General features: G+C 37.7%; 1 protein-coding gene across 6 annotated transcripts in view; it reads right to left on the bottom strand.

Moving 5' to 3' along the window:
• The window catches only part of LOC100705035 (voltage-dependent calcium channel subunit alpha-2/delta-1), a 66,396-nt gene that overhangs the window by 17,046 nt on the left and 27,480 nt on the right, over positions 1–21,870 (bottom strand). For 4 of the 6 annotated variants that reach the window (XM_025909227.1, XM_025909225.1, XM_025909226.1 and 1 more), the window contains exons 7-26: positions 18,594–18,725; positions 17,825–17,894; positions 17,140–17,190; positions 16,821–16,920; positions 13,232–13,390; positions 11,488–11,592; positions 10,462–10,540; positions 9,948–9,997; positions 9,756–9,845; positions 9,556–9,630; positions 9,397–9,477; positions 8,949–9,023; positions 4,774–4,845; positions 4,427–4,498; positions 3,836–3,897; positions 3,397–3,473; positions 2,494–2,505; positions 1,090–1,098; positions 692–752; positions 522–613 (exon numbers count right to left, since the gene is read on the bottom strand). In XM_025909227.1, coding sequence (XP_025765012.1) covers positions 522–613; positions 692–752; positions 1,090–1,098; positions 2,494–2,505; positions 3,397–3,473; positions 3,836–3,897; positions 4,427–4,498; positions 4,774–4,845; positions 8,949–9,023; positions 9,397–9,477; positions 9,556–9,630; positions 9,756–9,845; positions 9,948–9,997; positions 10,462–10,540; positions 11,488–11,592; positions 13,232–13,390; positions 16,821–16,920; positions 17,140–17,190; positions 17,825–17,894; positions 18,594–18,725 — 1,524 coding nt within the window. The remainder of the gene's footprint in view (positions 1–521; positions 614–691; positions 753–1,089; positions 1,099–2,493; positions 2,506–3,396; positions 3,474–3,835; positions 3,898–4,426; positions 4,499–4,773; positions 4,846–8,948; positions 9,024–9,396; positions 9,478–9,555; positions 9,631–9,755; positions 9,846–9,947; positions 9,998–10,461; positions 10,541–11,487; positions 11,593–13,231; positions 13,391–16,820; positions 16,921–17,139; positions 17,191–17,824; positions 17,895–18,593; positions 18,726–21,870) is intronic. The other 2 variants (XM_025909229.1, XM_025909230.1) reach the window with 1 other exon arrangement.

The raw sequence follows: 21,870 nt of genomic DNA, 5'->3' as shown, positions 1-21,870 counted from the left end.
TAGAGTTTCAACACAACATCTCCTGAGTGTTGTTTTAAATCATGTCCATAACATTTCCCAATGACTCAACATACTGCATAAACAACAGCAAAAAAAGAATTGATGCCAAAGTACATGACTTGACCTTGGGTTAAAATGGATCGTGGTACATTGATCCATTAGCTGGATGATGATGGTAAGCCATACTCTGGGTGAGATCCATTAGGTGATGACAAACACTATGAGTCATTGTGCAGCATGACAGCATCAGACTTGTAGGAAACTCAGTCGATAATTCTGATATCATCCTGCTTAGGATATAGTAATCATCAAAGTCATGCTCTGACCTTGAGATCAAGATTTGCGAGTGGAAAATCTTTTAGACCATGACAAACTGTAAAATATGCAATGCATGAATACATACACACACATAGAAATGCAACATGCTGTTCTAGGTGTATATGCAATATGAGTACGAGCAGTGCAGGAAACCACTACAAATGTGTACAGTGAAATAACACTGAAAAAGATGCATGACTCACATGCATCTGGAGTGTTTCTATCAATGTACTGGTTGAAGTCGAGGAGAAATTGGGTGTTGTTGAGTGACAACTTCAGCTCTTTGCAGTAGTCCCTGAAGAAACAACATTGGTCAGTTGTAATCTCCTGTATAGTATATAGAGGATGTATAGTAAATGTGAGGACCACTCACCTTGGAGCAATGTAGGTATAACCAAAATCATCAAATCTCTCCTGCTGCAAGGTCTCCATCGCTTTTGAAAAACAAAAAACAACCTTGTTTAGGCTCATATTATCAGATATTATATTATCCAAAAATATATTTTCACAGTGAAATAGAATAGAAGCCAGCTGTGTGACGGCTATATGTGAAAGTATTCACTGTGAGATGACATGATAAGCAGACAAACAGAATTTATTTTGGTTGATACGCACACACAGGAGTCTAAATTCCATGACAAGCTCCAAAATCCATAGGCATACATAGCCACAAGAGAATTAGACAGATATGAGGTGATGGATTAAAGTAGAGAGTGTGAATGGAGTTAGAATGGGAAGCTATGAGAGAATAACTGACTGAGAAATACTTGCCTTCTTGCCCTGTTGTGACCCCAGAGAAAAAGAGTAGGAGAGAGGGGAAAGTAGGAAAGACAAAGGGTGATAAAAGTGAATTTGTCATCTGACGAATGATGTCATACCTGGGAAAATATGTTGAGATTTGTGTATATTCCCTACAGTAGGTAATGAAATACTATGCTGCACTGAAAGGATATTAGGTCTAATAGACAAACCTTGAATATATATAACAGAGATTGATTGCACTTTGTAGAAAAGAACATAACAGAACATAAAACAATGAAAGGTGGGGTAGACTGTGGGAATGCAAGGAAACAATTTGTAAATATACAACAATATGAGAAAAATTTTCTTCCAGGGTGTTACTTGCTGCAAGTCTGGATTTTATTTTAAAAAAACGTCTGGTAATTCTTATCGTATAAATGATATGACAGGCATCAATGGCTATCATCCTCTAGTCTCTTAAAATGAAGAGTTTTTGGACATTGCCTTTAAAATATATTGACTCGTGCGGTGCAGTCTGCAAAAACAATTACTGAGTGCTAAGTTTCCTCGGGGTCATGGAAATCTGGTGCAGGATGAAACAATGTCCTTCACATATAAAACATAACAAGCAGATTCATCGTTGCTGTGTCTCTATAGACTGGGAAGGGTGTCTTTATGTCCCATGGCTTTCCACACATTCATTCTTCCATATACTTTTTTTTTGCTCTTTACTTTTCTCTCATCACTTCCTCTATCACAGTATTAGGTCACATCAACAAATACAAAGTTCCAGTATATAGATAAAGAAGTCCCAGATATATTCATCCACCATATCCATTGCTTTAAAGACAATTTCTAATATACTAGAGAACAAGTGAGTGCAGAAACCACCTTGGTTTCTGCACTCACACTCTGCACTCACTCGATAAGCTGGATTAAGGTGGTGGTCTGGTGGTCTGGCTCCAAATGGAAACTCAATATGGCTGTATGGAGAACTTTAGAGTCCAATCTTCCTATCAGCGCAGACTTTGGCACTGAGGCACAGCATGCTACTTTCTTTAACAGGCCTGTAAACGTTCTGACAGCATTTATGGCACAGTGACAAAGTCGTTACGGCAACCGAGGGAGCGATACAAAGGCTGAAAGAGTCAGTCAAGATCTCATCTGTTGGAATAGCTACACCATTGCTTATGCTTTGTGGTGTTTACATCAAAGTTAGCAAAAAATTAACTAAAGCCAGATATGTGCCAAATCCAGTGTTTTTTTCAGCTAATTTTAACCCTTGGTCAAAATGAGTTAAAATCCCTGTGCATTGATAAGATGATGAACATCTCAATGCAATAATGCGAACAATAAAGAACAAAAAGGTTTATGCAATGGAAGAGCATCACACAGCAAGAAGGACACAGAGGACACAGAACAGTGAGTACTTGCCCCAAGAAGAAGCTGTAAAATCCCGGTTCAGAAGCAGGAGAAGAGACAGAAAAAGCTGCATCAGAATCAAAATGCAAGCAATTGTACAAAGAGTGGCACGCAGAATGTGTGTATGTGAGCGTGTGCCTGAGCTGAGTTTTCATGATTTATAAGCAACTATTACATTCGCTATGTTCCGCGGTGTTAAAAGAAACAGCCAGTTTGCATTATACAGAGAGCTTTTGGAGCACAGAGTGAAAAAATAAATAAATCGACCAAAGAAAAAAACGAATATGGGGGTGGTGGGAGAGGGGTATCAAGAAGAATGAAGAGTGTGAGGTGAGGACAGGTTTATAGATAAGATAAAGAGACAGAGAAATAGGTTGAAAGTCAGGAAAAACAATCCAGAGTAAGGTATGTCTGCTTAAGGTAGGTCATCACCCTGTTAACAATTTAGGAAAGAAAAGTTGGACTTAACGACAGAGAGGAAGACATAACTGGCCAAAGAAATATTTTTAAAAGTGTAATGTGCAAAAAAAGAAAAAGGAAAAGAAAAACAACCAGTTTGGTAATGGTGATGATAATGAGGAGATGAGAGGAGCCCAAATGAAGGGAGTAAAGAAGGATAGAAGAGCAAAAAAAAGAGATAAGATCAAAGGACCCAGTGCTTGGGCCGGGTATGTGAGAGGGAAAGCATGTGGAAGAGTTTGTGTGGGAGCGAAGGGTGACTGACCAGTGGGTTGCACTACAAAAGAGAAACTCTGTAGGGATTTGGCAGTTTTGAGGAGAAAATACAAAGGAGTCGCTATGGTTCCAGCTATGAACAAGCAGTACAAAGCAAGTGGGGACACTCCAAAGAAAAACCCAAAGACAGTATGCATGGGGGTAATGATTTGTTTGCATGCTGGTGTATGTCATACTTACACATGGCTTGTTTAATATCATCCCCCAGCTTAGCTTGAATGAAGTGTTCACTGTATTTAGGCAACACAAGAGCCAGGCTGCAGAAAATATGATGACAGACAGACTCAAAGGTAGCATTTATGTGGTCATCTGAATAAAATTGTACAGTAAGTACGAAATTATACATTAAATATTTAAAAAAAAAATAAAGGATGCTTTCCAAAGAGTTGTTTTTCTGGAATACATTTATAGTGGACTACACATGTGATCTCTTCAATGTATTTCTCATTCAACAGAGGCTGGTGTTAGAAACAAGAGAGTGACCCCTGTTGGCTTAAGTACAGTAGCATCTTCCAATATTTGATGTCTCAGTGCTAACTGGGTTTGAGCTTACATTAAACAGCTCGAGCATCCTTAAAAAATATATATACGATGCAAAATTTTTTGTAATATGTGTCACCTGTAGTCTGTTCCATTGACTGGTGCCCACGTGTAGGTCCTGATTCCACTATCTATATACCTCTGCAACAGATGATGCATACCAAAAAGAGAATTTAGAATTCTGTAAATGGTAAAGTTATGTATCAAGCTCCCTTTTAGTTGTGGAAAAATAAATAAATAAATTACAAAGAAACTATTTTCATCCCAAACCCGAAACTCTGTCACATCATTAGCGCCTCACTTGTGGTGCAAAAATAGTCCAAAATATCCTCACTGTAAAAGGACCTTTGTTATAGCAAGCAAGAACAAGAAATAACTTCCTGTAGCAGGAGATACAACTTATGTAAAAACATTTTTAACTCTTTAAATGTAATAAATGTAACAATTTAAAAAAGCTACATATTTATTCTAACGACTGACTTAACATGTCAGTATGGCTCAATCATTTTCAGTTACAGTACCTGTAGCATTTCTCAGTGCCTCATTCATAAAGTTAATATAATTTTGCATTGAAGATATAATGTAACTTGTGACTGGGTTTGGCGATTTTAAAAACTTCCACCAATTACTGCACTGAAATATGTTAATCCCCTTCAGCTTATTGCCTTACCTCATCCTGAGTTTTGACCAGAGTGTTAATGGTGCGCTCTCCTGTTTCACCATCAATCATCATTCTCCTGATCTACACATCGAGACAAACAAACAGCACAGTTACACTTTTTTTTTTATCTGATTGACTGATAATAACAGATAATTTTAACAGTTTGTCTCATGGCTTCATATAAACAAGTTAGTCAGACAACCTGAAAAATCACTTGCAGATACTAGGAATAGTGGCCTATAACGTGACATGACAGCATACCTATCTGTATGTTTGCATGGCAAACTTTGACTTTTGTAAGTGTTTGTTTGAGTGTGTTTGATTCGGGGGGATTGACGTGCTTCTCTATACTACACCTCTATTTTGATGTCATTCTCCAGCTCAGCATCCAGAAAGTCCAGAGTAACAGGCTCCTGAAATTTAGGATTCTGTGGAAAGAATAATATTTCACTCAGACAGAGGCACAGTTTTAGATTAACTAAGGACAGCTCAATCGATCACACTGACAGGATCAGTGTAATCAAAACAAAAGAGAATTTTGATTTAACTATAGACTTTTGATTAGCTGAGCTTGAAATAATATATTATGAGTTTTGTAATATAAAATTCGGTCGGACATATCAATTAATCTAAAGTCTACTGAGCTAATATAGAAAAATGTTCCAGGAGACCATTTTACAGTTGTTATTCATCATCAGTCTACCACAGATTCCTCTGCATTTTGAAACTTGGATGGACAAGTAAGGCAGTTTCATCTACTTCTACATCAACCTTTTCAAAGTGTATCACTAAGAGTAATAGTCACAAAAATGAATTATATTTTATTAATTTTGACATCAAATAAAACAATAAAATCTGTCTTGTCTTATACACAGCCTTCTGCAATTTCCCAAAGAGTGACATATCAAACTAAAACAATTCTGCGCAGTTATCATAGACAGTCTGCGTCACTTCATTATTTTCTGTTAATTTCCTTATGAGCAGTTTAGCTGAATAGGTTCATATTATGTCACTTCCTATTGTTTCCTTTTCTTAAAAGCTAATTTTATAGTTGTGAGCACTTCTGGTCTTCCATGTTTGAAATTTGGCTCCCACAACTACAGTACTTATGTATCAAAAGGTACTGGGTTGATGTGGTCAGAAAGGCTATATAATACATTATTTCCTAATTTTAAAAGATTTTATTCATATAAACGGCACAAAAAACCCTAACAAAAAATATTTTTAAATTACTGAAACAAATCAAATCTGTGATCTGAGCTCAGCCTATGACGCAGCTGTTAAGTTACTTTAACTTCAACTTAAATATGCGTAAATATGCATTATTGTGTTTGTGTTTAGATACTTAAACAATGAGACAACAACCCTCGGATTTTTTTACTTTAATAACATTATAAACAAAAATGTCCTTTTTAGTAGTTTTGGGAACATTTTTAGAGCACGGTTAAAGATCTAAGATTTATGAAAATTTATGAAAAAACAGTTAAACGCTTAAGTGGAAAAGAAGATGGTATAACAGATGGTGTGCTACAGTACTGGGTAGGTGGGCAGCAGATATGCATTTAGGTGTTACTAAAATGAGCGGGACATCAGTTACTTGAGATGTTCTTTTTGGGTCAGTTCATTAATTTTCCTCAACACATGAATCTAGTCAAATCTTGAGAATAAAAAATAAAGGCTAACATATGGCAGCACTTTGACAGCACATCTGACATCAGACACAGTTAAATCAGATTTGATACAAAGTGACACTGAACTCTATGAATGTCCTCTCTTAAAAACCCTATACGTCTGAGTGGCTTTATGGTGGTATAAAATAGTAGCAGTAATCTTGTGCTTCTCTATAAAACAGCAGTACATGGAATCTGATACCAGCGTGTCCTTCATAGTTCTTCACTCAAAATAAAGGGTAGTGTGGTGAGAGCATAGCAGTGTTGAAGTGATGTTTTCTATATAGATTCTTGCACAGTGGTATACATTGTGCAAGCCGTACTGCAGCTCAAAAAATACAGAATTTGACTGTAAAGTAGGCTATGTTGGATACAGAGGAATAACTTTGCTTTTTTTAAGTTTTAAAATGAAGTATGATTTACTGTGGGAAATGCACATGGACAAGAAAAGCAACTAACTAGAATAATCATTTACACTAAAGGGCATCAGTCAAGGTTCTTACATGTAAGCGAAATAAATTGAAGCAACAAAGGAAGATGATGACGGCGAAGCATCTCAGCATGAAAACGAGAAAAGAAAGAATAAAAGATCAAGAGGTACAACACTGGGTGATAGAGAATGAAACATCAAACACGAGTTAGACAGGAAAGAAAATGAAGAGAAGGGAAATGGGAACGGTGGATGGTGTGAACAGCAAAGAAAAAAAATCAAATGAGACGTAAGGAGTTAGAAAAGAAAGGATAACAAAGTAGGGGAGCGCTGTATGTCAACAATGTAGTGAGCAGAGATGGGGTGTGAGATCAGAATGAAAACACTCTAGCAGCAGGGTAGGTCTGCGTGATGAATATGAAATATGCACAAACATAATCAAATACAGAGAGAGCTGAGGCAGTGTGAAAGACAGAGGGAGAAAAAGAAAGAGAGGGCCCCATCAGTATTCATACAATCTCCCATTCAGACAATAAGCCTTACATACTGTATTTAAAAAGTGTGTGGTGGGCTGATGGGAAAATAGCTTGCCTGAATGCCACGTGAACATGAGGTCATTCAGAGAATAACTTTGATGCTTATGTATGTTTGAGTACCGCATGTGTGTTATTACAGACTGCTTTTTATACAGATTTGAAGAAATCTAAAGTCATATTGTCACGTTATTGATATAAAAAAGTAGAAAACAAGTAAAATGATAAAACAGTGTCTGCTTCTGTGTAATTGTTTACCTCACTTATACAAGGAAAGTACAAGCAGCCATGGAAATATTGGAGAATAGCAAATGCAGCAAATACACTCTCTACAAAGGTTAAAAAAAAATCATCTTTCTAATTTTTTGGAGTAACTTCACTGTATATTTTTATTAATGTAATGCTGCCATCTTTCAGTTTAACTGAAAATAGTGGCATATAGCATATATATGGTTTAAACTACTAACTATTTTTCACTTTTGTCAGAACCAGCCTTGAGACAGAATATACCCACACTGATGGATGGTGCATAGCAGCAAAAAGCAAACATATATAGCAGCAGGGCAATAATTACAAGCAACAGAATAAAGTAGAATGGCTTCCGTATAGGGGATTCAGACACAGAATTGCAAACTAGTAAAGAGAGCAGTAATACCCTCTGCAAAAGGTGATATTTACCTGTGGTTATTGCTTCTTCATCACTGAAATCTCTTCATCTACAGAAAACACTACATGACTACCTCTGCAAACTACAGTGCATCTACTTTATCTCACCTCATGAAAAGTGACAGCATACTTATTATTGAGTCTGAGCTTCCTGTTACGGATTCTTTTCTAAGAAATTTATGAAAAAAGATACAGAGATACACTTTGATGTCTCTGAATTTTTTTGAGATGGAGGAAAAGTTTTTGTTTGTTGAGACTAAAAAGAAAAAGGAAACATACACAAGCTTGCAAAACAGATCAAACAAACACTATATAGCTTTGCAGTAAACATAATGACAGAAATACATCAACATTTATAAAGATACTGAGTGCTGAGTTGGTATAACCTTTCAGACCCCAAGGTTTCCTTATTTTTCTCATGTTTACTATTTAAAATAAGTGACTCCATACATGTTTGTCTTAATGGAGTTGAGTGTGGACAGTGGATTGATAGCTCAAGTGTGTCTTAAAGGATTTAAGAGTTGCTTTTCTTAAGTTCTGGGCAGCATATTGGCCTTGTGGAGGCTCTGAGTGTGTATTAGCCTCAGGCTGAAAATAGTGAAATGCACAGGGATTTGCTGAAAAGTGGGCAGAGACCATCTGTGAGGTTATTGCTAACTCATAATGGGCCACATCTTAATACATGCCTGTGGCAAGAGGCACTAGTTCATTTCTTTGAGGAATTGTAAGATGAGTCGGAGCCTTTGACAGGTCAAAAAAAGCAGCTTGAAAGTTAGTATGCTCGGTGGCATTCTTGTTGCTTTATATGGAAGCGTTTCCTTCATATTTCAACTTTAAATATGTATTATCTAATTTTTAAAATTAAAACATTAAATTATGTATTATTGAGACTGAATGCAGTAATTGCTACTCTTAAAAAATATTCTTTGCCAAGTCTATATATCTATTTAATCCCATAAGGGGAGAGTGACCTTCTAGCCAATATCTGAGGACTGATGATAGCAAGTCATACTCTAACAGAGGGATAGATTCTCTTTATGAAGACTGATGAGGTGACGTGGTGAACATGGAAAAGTTTGAAAGAAGACTGCACCATATGCTAACCAGAATAATATTCACTGAGTGCAAACAGTTACTGTGAAACCATGATAAATAGTCACAATATAATATAATGCTTTCAGACACGGACCTACTCAGCCACACAAAGTTATGTACAGGATCAGACGCCATACCTTTGGCTGGAGATTGGGGTGCAGCAGCACATATCCATTGGGATCTATGGCAAAGTAGTAGCCATTTGGACCAATCTGATGCAAAGGAGGTACAGAGGAAAGGGAATATAATATGTGAGTCCATAAAATCCCGTGATTATGTTACATTTTTGACATGTCAGGGCACTGTACAAAAGAAGGGCTCCACTGGTCCAAAACACATGAGTACACCATGGAAAAAAGGACCAGTAACTGATAACAAAAGCAGTCTTATCTGTGCGTGACCTTTTTTAAACAGACTGGAAAAGAACAAGCCATCTAATGAATCACATCACTCACTAATTGCTCCAGAGGGAAACATCCGAGCAAGTGCTTTACAACTGAGCAAGTCGTGTAAAGTTGCTCCTTTACAACAAACGCATTTGTCTCCATGCATGTGATCACACACGGGTATGGGTGGTACACTCACTGTGAAGCGTGGTGTGAGCTTCTTGATGTCATCAAGAGACACGTCAATCGCCATTACGCCAAGAATCAACTGATTCTGGTGCTAATGGGAAGTATGAGAGAAAAGATAAGGACAGATACGAGCCCTCACATGATGCGTTCATGCATTCATTTACTATACCTCCTCGTTTCTTTTATCTATGGTCTTGGTTCTGTTGAAGACAGGCAGCGTTCCAGTGATGACGAGACCGAGCTCCTGATCGAGAATAAAGCAAAAGCCCTATTTAACAATATTCTTGAGCAGAGGACATTTTTGAGCAAAATTGGTGCTTTTTTCATTTAAAAAAACAGAATTTGTAACATAAATTGCAAAATACTTACCAGCGCATCAAGGTATACGTTAGTCCACTGGACTTGTTTGGCCTGCTTGTCTGCTAGAACCATAGGTCTTCCCAGGACATCTAGATATTCCTAAATTGGACACATAACATCATTTAATATTCCAGATTCTTTCGACTAAAACATACTCCTTCATTGTTTAACATTAAATAATGTTAAACAAAAAAAAATCACCTGTGTGTTTATTCTGATGGCTCCGATGGATGGAATCTCATAGAAATAACCTGGATAGATGATTAGGAAACAACAGACAGCGTGTAGGTATGAATGAAACACCAAATGGGAGTAAATGATGCAGGGTGTAAATCTACAGTTTAATTTGCTGCATCATAAAATGTGATTGTGTCAGCCGAGTTACCAGACACAAATAAATGGATGAAATAACTGCCATCCAGGTTTCTTGCTTGTGCATCACTGATGAGATTGTTTACTGATTAGTCTATGAAAATGTCCTCTACTTCTGTGCCATCTACAAGGCTGATTAAAGACAGCCATTCCTGTTAAGATTTCAGTCATCTGGCCAAGGACGTCCTGTGCTCATGCTGTGCCCTTCGAGCATTTCTAGCATGTTTTATGGTGTCCTTAAATATTCCAAGTTAATCATAGAATTAATTCTTCAGTAGAACATAATGTTATCTAATACTAAGAACAGATTAAGCACAGATGCATGTTGGGATCCGTGTTGTACCTTTGTTCGAGCAGGCCATCCACTGAATGGGTCCTTTGTCATAGTTGTGTTGTCCTACTGAGAAGGTGAAGATCCTAACCTGAAGCATAAGGTTAAAAAAATCTCTCCATGTTACCTCTTACAATGTTGAAAAACCAACAAAGAAAAATTGTTTCACAAAAAGTTAATGTAAATACTTGTAATTATTAATCAATTTAACACATTTGAAGCTGAACACAAAACAAAGGTGAAATCTGTCTTTGATCATGTGACTTTGAGCATCATATGTAATCTTTTTCCTGTTTTGACATGTTGAAATGTGATGCAACCTTGTGCAAATCCTTGTGTGAATAAATGAAATGAGTTACAGACCATTTAGAACCTGTATTTATTTGAAAATAGTACAAAAACAACATGTGAAATGATGAAACTCAAAGATTTTTGGAAAATGTGGGGACCAGGGAGGAATAAAATAAATAATTTGTCAGACCACAGGAAAGTTTTCCATCTTAAATGAGTTTGGACTCAAAAAAACGTTGAGCTTCAAGTTTTATTATAACAAATGTAATGATCTGGTTTTTGCATGTTAATCTAGAAGTTTACATTTTTTAGGAAACATAAAGCAGGAAATGGAAATTTCATACTTTAGCCTGGTTCATTTGCAGAGGCATTCAGTTCTGCTTTTGTTCATATTTTGCACAGCATCACAGCTATTTTGGAAACTGTGTGAGGCCTTAGTTTCACACCCTCTTCTGCCTTGTGAAGAAAATTTTCCATAAAGAGAATACGTACACAGAAAACACAACCCAAAGGGAGTTCCAAGAGGTAGCACACACACGTTTGTTGGTGTGTGTGTTTGTATTATTCATAATGTGTGATGTAAATCTCTTTACTACCACTTCCACTGCTGAACATAAAGCAAGTCCCCATAATGTTAATCATTAAATTTCAAAGTATGTCAGAATTAGTTTAAGAAAGTAAGGAATTAACGCGAGTTAACTGTCCTCTATAATGATAGAAACGTGTGTATGTGTGTCTTTTGTATACCTTTTTGTCAGCATTATATTTCTCCAATATGGCCTGGGCTCTTTCCTCTCCTCCATCAGTGAACAGCATGATAATCTTGTTGCAGTTTGCTCTGCTCACATTAGTCTATCAAAGAGAATAAACATGGAGATTAATGATTATTGTCATGTTTTTAGCCACATGTGCTGTGGGCACGCGGGTCAATTAGTCATTTGGAGAAAAATATTCAGGCATTCACTAAAGCCTTTGCTTTGCATTGTTGCTTAGATAAGATTTTATCTAGCAGTTTCATCAAAACCACCCATTTTGCATAATCAATACTCCATGCAACTTAAAAAAATTGTTAAAGGCAATCTTCTTCTATCCCAGAGAAAGCATGCATGTTTTTATACTGTTAGGAAGCCTTGGTACTGTAGGAGTCTCAGACAGGAGATTTAAGCCCAGGACCTTCTTCTTTTGTGAGGCAACAGTGTGAACCATTGCACCACAATGCAGCCCACATCTATGAAGATGACATATCTGTATAAATGAGTAGACAAATCCTATGTTTTTTTGCCCAAAGGATAAAACCTTTTGTTATGAAGATCCATCTGCTTTTCATATAGTGACATATATTTTTGCTTTGTCCAGCAGAAAAAGTCATGAACACTGCAGCTGCTTGGATCCATTGGCAGAAATTCTAAGCATCTTACTCTGAATCCTATCAAATATGCACTACTTCTAACCTGATGCATTAATATCATTCAGTAAAAAGTAAGAGATGGGATTGAATAGTCAATTTCAATTAGGAAAGTTCATAATTGAGGGAACTGTCCTGGAGGTTTCTGTGTGTTAGCTATAATAAGAGGTTTGAATTCTCTAATTACACTGAAATGTGCTTCAGTGCTTCCTTTATTACCTCCTTTGGCACCGGATAAACTGAACCGTCCTTTATGAAAGGAAATGAGACAATAACATCCCATAATTTATAGCGTCAACAAACCTGCCAAAGTGGCACAGATCATGAAAATGTTAATTAAAAGCGTTTTAAAAGCTATTTCATGCGACAGCCTACTGATAGGTTTTGAATTTTCAACAGCAGGCTGTTAAACCTACAGGTGGACTATGAACATTACACTGCTGCAATAAAATCTGCTTCTTGCCAAAGATGCATGAAGAATGTAGATTTATACAGACTCAAATCGAGATTATGAGCTATAAAATTGATTGAGGTGCATTTAAGGGTGGAGCGAATTTTACTTTATTAGGAGAAATTCTAAACAAGGAGGAGAAAATGAGTTACACTGGATCACCAAGACGCACATTTTGTAGTCCATCTTCTGGACATTATAGTGTCACATTATAAGAATAAGAATAAGAATAAGAATAAGAACAACTTTATTAAGGAGTCGGCAAAATTGCAGGTGCATTTGCTTCTCTTTTTCTGAGTTGCTATAAATTCTCCTTCACACCTTTCTTTGACCTCATGGATTTTTCCATCAGATGAAGGAAATGTGTTCAGCAAATAGCAGTAGGAGGTAATATTTGGAAATGTTCAATCATTACTGAGGTTCTCGTCATTCAAATGTAACATTGCATTATTTCTGTCACTGACCAGGCAGTTGAGTTGAGGCAACACATTTAACCAGCAGATGGCAGTAAAACACAACAATCTGAGGCTGTCAACAAAAATGGAGGCATTACAGACAACACTCATTCAAAACTTGCTTTACAACTTTTGCAGTCTATCAGCCCAAAGTCTGACAAAATAACATGTTTTTCTTACTGCAGAGAGCTGCTTAAAAGCAAACTCAAAGCCCTTTGTGTAGTCTGTAATTCCTTTAGCGCTGATGTTCTGCACGGCATCCTTCAGCAGCTTTTTGTTCCTCACGTTGGCTTGAACCAGACGGTCGAAGCACGCCGTGTTTTTCACCAGGGTGTTAAACTGGGTAACAGAGGAAAGGAGTTATGACCTGAAATTTATTCATACAATTATAACATGTGTGCAGATTCAACACATCATACAAATGCAGCACACGCACAGACACACAAACACTACCACCTGGCCTTGGCTGTTATCAGGCAGTGGTAAACAGACACATTCATCAAGCTCCACTAATTGCTTCACATCCTCAGAGCTCAACGATTTGGTACCCATGGAAACAAGATTCTGTTATATAGAAACGAGCTTAGGCAACCTCACCGTCTTTTTTTAAAGGTGAGACTTGCTTATTTCCACCTCACAGTGCACACATGCACAAATACTCCACCCCAAAAAATGAGGTATGTTTGAGTTTGCTTGAGGAGTGCCTAGGAGTGAGGAGGAAAGGCATTTTTAAAGAACTCCCAATGGCAATAAGTAAAAAGACAGAATAAATTAAATAAACAAAAAGAACTTCTAATGATAGCGCACGAAGGGCATGGGACAGCAGAGTAGCAAGCTGTCCCATTCCCAGCACATCTATTGTGTAGCAGAACTCTTCTGAAACAATACTGCACCTCATCGATCTCAACTAATCAATGCGTCTCTGTGAGATGGCCAATAGGGAGGCTGAAACACTGATGTACAAAGACAAGCAGGGAGGCAAAAAGAGCCCTGACTATATGTGGGCCTTGATCAGTATGTGTGCATGTGTGTCTGTGTGCGTTTCCAGGGAACCAGGCAGCCTTGAAGTTCCTTTTAGAATGACAATAACAGACATGCACATCTCTGCTGGACCGAAAAGCAATACAATATTGGCTATGACACACGCACAACACAAAACACCACGAACACAATGGAAGTTCACATGACTGACTGTGTAGAGCAGATGGGAATCTGTTATCACATAATCTATCTAAAGCAGAAGTGAAGAAGGTGGGTCTAGCATGTGGGATGGTGAGGAGCAGAAAGTGAGAGGAAGAGAACATGTGTGTGTGTGGTGGTGGTGGGGGGGGGGGGGGGGGGGGGGGTTAAGCACGAACGTGAGGTGTTTGCCTTTTAGAGAATAATGATCTCATAAAGGGTACATGACAGAGAATTATAGTTTTATCTGATTTAATTATTTTATTAAATAAACAAACACTGACATACAGAGACTTGTGAAATGACTAAAAAAAGCCATATTCTTTCATTGTAAGACAGCTTTTTTGGCCCTGCACACGAATGTGAACGCAGTCTACCGCAAATTCCACTATTCTGCTGTGATCCTATTACAACAGCTCTTATATGTGTGTGTGATGGTCCAGGCCTTGGGAATGGATTAGTGATGACACAAGAGAGAAGACTAATCTTCAAGCTCTAATCCCAGCGGACTGTCTTCTATTCTGGTTTACTACTCTGGCTTGCTCACTGGACTGACACTGGCTAAAAGAATTGATGCCGGCAAAACATGGCTGAGCAGGCTGGATAAATGTGGTGGAGGCTTGTGGTGTGAGAGGTGTGGGAAAGAGAGACGACAAGGGTAAAAAAACAAAAAGAGAGAGAGAGAGAGAGCAAAAAAGGAAAGGAAGAGAGACAGCCATCAGCAATCGTCTGACCTGACCAGCTGTGAAGAACGAGTGCGAGCATCTTCCGTGACCAAATGCCAACTTAGTCCCTGGGCTACTGTTAATGAGGAGGGATTTATGGGTAATATCAGAGACTAATGATTTAGTGACAGGTAACAACACCCTGAGGACCAGACATCGGGCAGTGGATATGTGTATGCACATGTGTGTGTGTGCGTCCGTGTGTGTGCATAAATGAGTGAATCAGTGACAGAAAGAAATAGATATAGAGGGTGACTGACAGAAGGAATAATGATTTTTGCTGAAACAGGAGGAAATTGACACTGAGTTACCATTATGTAACTGATATATTGCAGCAGGAATATTCTAAATCCATTTCATTTTGACTTTAGCTGTCTTGTTGTTTTTGATACCCTTCCTGTTGGTTATACTGACATTGTGCTTAGCAAATAATATTGTTGACAGCTAAAAATACAAAACTGCTAAAAATTAAAAAGTGAAAAAAAGACAGGCTGGAACAATGAAAACAGGTAGCAGTATGATATTACAGGTTGCAAAAAACCCTCAAGAATTACTGTTAAAATTATCACCCAAACTTTAGTTTACGGTCCTTGACTATATAACATAGATGTACTGCTGGCTTGTTTCAGCCACATAGTCTTAATACTTGGCTAAACTGCAACAAACCTAAATGACGTTTTTAGTACCTTGATACAACCAGGCAAGTTCTTTGGTCTATAGATTCATCATATCTCATGCACTGTACTTTTAAAGAGTTCAAGTTCAAAAGTCATAAAACTGAGTCAAAACTGAATTGGATTTCAGTGTCTCTACAAATCTCCCACCATCTAATTTTTTACACACACACACACGCACACACACACCAACAGTAGCCAATAACTGCACATCTTTGCAGAATCACAAGTCCACCATGAAACCGAATACATTATGTCCAAGACAAAAGGTCCCTCGAGAGAGGAAAGAGAGTCAGAATGGCTGTCATTTGCAAGGAGAACGAAGACAGCTCCAATCTCTATAAAGACCTGTCTTAATAAACACCTCCACAGGCACCCATCTACGCATCACACAATCTCCTGATTGGCTCTATTCAAGTGTAATCACAAGTGTGGAGAGCCTAGAATAGACGGCCAGAGAATGAAAAGCTGTAGAGGAAGAATGTAATGGAAGTGATGGGTGGGCGAGAAAAGTAAAAATGAAGGCAAAAAACAGAAGGAATAGTGAGAAGAGGAAAGTTTCTTGGCTGTGTATAGAAAAGTGGAGGCATACAGTGTAAAGGAAGGGCATTCATTGATACAAAGAGATGAATGGAGGTATATGGTGAAATGCTGACAGGAACTGCATGGCTCAGTGATGAAAAGAACAAATGATGGAGAGAACAAGAGGGTGATAAATGTTTCCTGGGGTTCATTCCAGTCAGAGGTGCAGCTTTAATTCCTTTAGGAGCGTTGGGAATGGACATACACAGCCACGGCCACATCTGAGGGCCTAGAGGTGGGGAGGGGCCATGTACTGCAGAGTTTTAATCCTGTACACCAAATAGAGCAGTGGGTATTTCATTAAAGGCCTGTTTCATGGTGGCCAGACCAGAGAGAAATCCATATTTCGTTACTGGTCATCCATCTCTCTGCCTCTCTTTTATTTGTGTGTGTATGTGTGTGTTTGTGTATGGGCATTTGTTGTGTATGTGTAAAGATGTATCTGAATGGATACGAACTGGGTGTAAATTCTCACCGCCACTCATGGACACATTTCAAATCCATATTTCACTCTCAGTCCCGTTTCTGATCACGCATCCCCCTCTCACCGTCACCTTGAATAAACAGACCACCCAACATTCAGCAAGTGGGCAGTTTAATAATACTCACACTGACTACGTTGACATAGTCATCGTCAGAAAGAGTCTCCAGCATCTCGCTGACAGAGGTCCTGATCAGTTTTAGCGTCAAGCCAGACACACTCCCACTCCTAAAAAAAAACAAGAAAGAAATACCTGACAGCTTCTCACAGCAATCTGTCTGCTCAGTTCTCGTCCTGTGAGATTTTACTCGATGTAATTAGAACTGCTTCTGCCTTGGGAAATACATCACACTATGTGGCAAAGCTAGAAAGGCATGCATTACAATCAGGGGAAATCATGATGGATGCAGGAAGGTTATGGATCAGTAAGATTATCAAACAACTCACGCATCCACGAGAATTAGCATATCTTTCGGTGAGGCGGCTCCTTGAATGTACCTAGATGGTCATAAATGAATGCAAACACATTTCTGGACTGAGACACATATACTCTGAGGGCCAACCATTTACATAATCATTTATGCTGAGAAAATACAATAACACTTTACACACTTGAGTCATATTTTCATTGTCATATTAATATAGGACTGAGCGACATGGATAAAATTATGTTAATAACTAATGATTTAAAGATGAAAAAAGGTCAAATTGGTAGCTATTCAAAGCAATCAACAATTAGCTGTTTTTACAAATTATTTTTAGAGCAACAAAAAATTTTATCACAAAATAATCTTAATTCTGCTAGTGAATACAATTCATGTGTTGTGTGACTGCACTCAAATTTATACAACCTGCACGGAACAATCAGTTAAACACTAAAAAATGTTATTCACCAAATTTGCATAGTAATAATAATCATAACGATATTTCACTGAAACTCAATAGGGATTATTTGATTGAATTATTTGACTGAATTGAAAACCCTGCTTACACATAATGCTACATGTAATTATTGCTATAAAGCTCTACATTTAACAGCCAAATAGATATTCAAAGACACATAATGACATTAAAGATGAAGTTTTAATTTGTATTCTGACTAACACTGTCATGCTTGAGCCAGTTTTCTTACCATGGCCTCCTGCGCACATCGTAAAGATCTATTTTACTCGGGGTCTTACGAGCATCCATCCAGGGAGAAGCTAAAAGACGAGATTTGAGATGTACTGAGTTTTCATCATAATTAAAGCAGGAAAACAAAACAAAAAACAGCACACTAAATACTATTTTGGCTAAATTTCTAATATATTTGACTAATATGATAAAATCATACTGTATGTAGTGTCTTATTCTGCTCAGGAGCCGTTGTGTACATAATACATTCTGTGACATAATGACACGCTTATTGGATCGATCAATTTATTACACCACCTACATTATAACATGTTTTAAGATCACTAAAAATATTTATGAGGAGGGAAAACATGCACAAATTATTTATCGGAGATGCACAGCTATTAGTGAAGGGCACCATAAAAACAAGGAAGAATACTGAGAGTGAGTGACTGCCTTTCATACATACACAAAGTAAAAGAAAGAGGATAAATCAAAGCCAATGCAAATTTATGGATATGAGACATAAACTTTTGTCATAAAGCTATAGAGTCAATGATGACAGGGAATCTCATGAATAGAAATAGCTTGGCAAAGATAACAGGCATACAAGAGGGAGCAGCAATAGACAAGTGCAGATGCACATAAAGTCAATGTGAGCTTATTTACTAAGTAGTATGTATTTAAGCACATACAACTTCAGAATTATATGAACAGACACATAAAAACCTATTCAAAGGCAATGTTTGTTTTGGGGTTGTTGTTTTCTTTCCCCTTTGTTTCTTTACCTGGATAATAGCGAGCCAGGCCAGTGGCACTGCCAAACACCTGCCAGAGTAGGGTTGGGTCATCCTCTCTATTCTTTCTAAACACCTCCTCCAGTGCCTCCGTCCAGGTTAATTCATTCAGCACAATGGTGGCTGGATGAACAAACACACATGAAAAGCTCGTTTGTCAAAAGAAAGCATGCACATAAAAAAGAAATACGTCATGAACCCACCAACATAAGCAGAATTCAGTATATTATACTGTAATTACATTTTAATTTTGTGTGCAGCTGTAAAATAAATATTTTCATGTCTTTGTGGGTTTTCTGCAATTATCGTTAGAAGGCAGAGAAATATGGACAACACAGTTTAACACATTCATTAAGATTCACACACAGGCCTCACTGTCACCCCAGTTGCCCAGCAGAGCACGACCAAATATTTTTCCAGCACAAGCAGATAGCGCTTGCATTGGGCATCAATATCAAGGAATAGTACTCAGACAAGTAATGGCTTTGCACAGACACAATTAAACTGTTTTACCTAAAACCTCCAAATACTCTGGATGACGATGTGTGCAGAAGTTTTTTTTGTGCGTGTGGCATGCTTTTGACAGATAGTGTGCGATGTGAGGGGCAACAGGCATTATGGATGTAATGACACAGCACCCAGACAGCTCAGAGCCACATTAAGACTGATGATGGATGGAGACACAACACACGCTGCCCCCAACTCTATCTGTCCTCTCTGCCATTTTTTTTACCATCTTCCACTTTTTTGTATTTTGTGCCATTGCATATATTTTTTATGCAACTCTGTACATCTTGACATGTGGCTAGAAGTATAGTGTGCATGTGTGTAGGACATATTGGTATCCTGTATTGAGTGTGACGTATCTCATTGATGTGCAAAGCAAACAGTGTTCATTTGCATCTATTTCTCTAGAGTGAAGAGTTAATGAAGCCTCGGTTGCCAGGAGTGCACGTTTTTCATTATAGAAAGGGAGAGAGCATGAAGCGTGTGCACACACAGTAATATATTTCTCTCATTAATCATTGAATTTTAGAATTTTAAGGCAAGAGCCAAAAAAATACTACTGCACTTGTTAGATAATGATGAAACTGCAAACTATATGTATAATTTTTTATTGAAGACTGATTAAGTTAGGCCATTGGATAGACAGTGCAAGCCATCTTGTTTTACCCAAACAGCTAGACAGTTAAATACAGCGAGATGATACTCACGTGTACTGGACTGACAGATGAAATTATGGCACAAGGCAACAACAAGCCTCTAACTAGTAATATGTTGCTTTTTAATGTCTCCACTGGTTGTGAATATCCCTGAGTTAGTCATAATCTTTAATAAGCTAAACTCCACTGCTGCTTCATAAGGGAAAGACTATCCTCGGGTTGCCCATATTGCCAATGACACTAATGAATTCCCTGGATACACATGGTATGCCACACTGAATCCACACCTAGTGATGACTTAATCTCATCGGGACATCGTGGGGGCAATATAATTCACAAAAATATTTAATACGGATTGGTGTATATTTTCCCTGTTTTTTGACTGCTTTAATTACAGTCTTTTTCTTATAGAAGCAACAGTTACACACTGTATAACAGTGAAATGTTCTATACAGCTACAGTACAACATGCTCAGTTAAACAGTTATTTATAGTTAGTTTAACATAAGAGAGAGATAACTATAAGACATTAAATTTCCCATCATTACTAATTAAAAGAATAGTTGGATATTTGAAAGACTATAATTTATGTCACAAAATAACCTCTGATATGGAAATATTGCTGGCTAAAAAGTTAATGCTTGGAGATGAAAACAGAGGGGCAAAAAAAGTCTTTGTTTTTCGAAGCTGCACAAAATTTGCTCACCCGCTACATTTGTTTACGCCATACAAAAACTATGGTGAAAATTGCCTTTGGATGACAGAAAAGATAGGCAGCAAACTGGAGGGATTTTTCTATCTACACAAATCTGGCACTTGAATTCCAATCATAAGTAGTACAGCCCCGAGTGTGAAAGGTGAAAGACGTCTGCTGAGCTCCCTGTGACACACAAGATGACATTACAGTATGTGTGAATTTGTAAATTAGGAATCATTTTTGCAGAAACAGACTTGTGTGAAATTGTTGAATTAAAAAAGAAAACTCGTTCCACAGTCTTAGACAAGTTAATTAACCCAGCAGGATTTATTATTTCAATCATAGCAAATGCAATGATCTCTTATATATAATAAAAAAGAAATGTACTATTACACAAGAAACACCTGGAAACAGAAAGTGATGCACTGATTATGATGGATTATTTAAAGTTTACTTTAGGCTACATTTGTGCTGAGCTCACAAGAAATTCTTCTATATGACTGGCCTATAGCCAGGAGGCATTGGGGTGTTTTTAATACGGGATCAAATTTTAAAAATCAAACAAATGTATGTTTAATATATATGATTAAAATAAAAACAAACAAAAAAAAGCTTTAAAGAATTTTAAACTATACGTTTTGTTTTTCTGGAACATCGACTGAATATAAAAGATGGACTTGGCCACTGAGACATCATTCATTGCTTAGTGAAGCATCTATTGTAAACTTTTAAGTGCTTTTGCCATATTGGTGCTTTATAAATGGACTTAAATATCAAGCGTGGATCTGACTGTGAAACCAAGGGATTCCCTCCTAAGACGATTGTAGCGATTTGCCGATCACATTGAGACCATCCATTCATTTTATTCTGCTCATTTACCTCAGGGTCACGGGGGGTGACATCACAATTGTCATATGGCAAGAGGCTGGCCAGGTCACCAACCTGTCACAGTGCTAACACATAAACCAACCCAACCATTTACACACAACATTCAGCCAGTGTCCCTGGACAGAGCCCGCATAGGATAGAACAAAGGGGCGTGAGGTGCTAGCCATCACTTCACTGTGTTTCCCTCTGCTAGGGACCATAATTTACCAAAAGAACATTCAGCTTCACTTGAAACCAGTAAGGCCATGAACTCATTAGGAAAATGATTAGTGAGATCAGGGATCACATTAGACAAAGGGTCATTTTCTTATGGATTTCTGCAGCTAAACTTCTTATTGTAACCAGCCTTGCCCCCTCTCACAAAGAACGCAGATGTAAGACAGTTAAACATTGGCTGGAAACTAGGTCTATCTTTCATATACAAACTATATTCTATAGCGCTCTGAAAAAAAGATTTTGCCCCCTTGCTGTTTTCTTCTTTGCAATGCCATTGCAAATTGCATGATATCTGACATTAAACA

Source organism: Oreochromis niloticus, linkage group LG7, assembly GCF_001858045.2.
Source record: "Oreochromis niloticus isolate F11D_XX linkage group LG7, O_niloticus_UMD_NMBU, whole genome shotgun sequence".
In the NCBI taxonomy this organism is placed as follows: Eukaryota; Metazoa; Chordata; class Actinopteri; order Cichliformes; family Cichlidae; genus Oreochromis; species Oreochromis niloticus.
The sequence above is the reverse complement of the archived record's forward strand: the minus strand, read 5'-3'. Positions and strand labels throughout refer to the sequence as shown.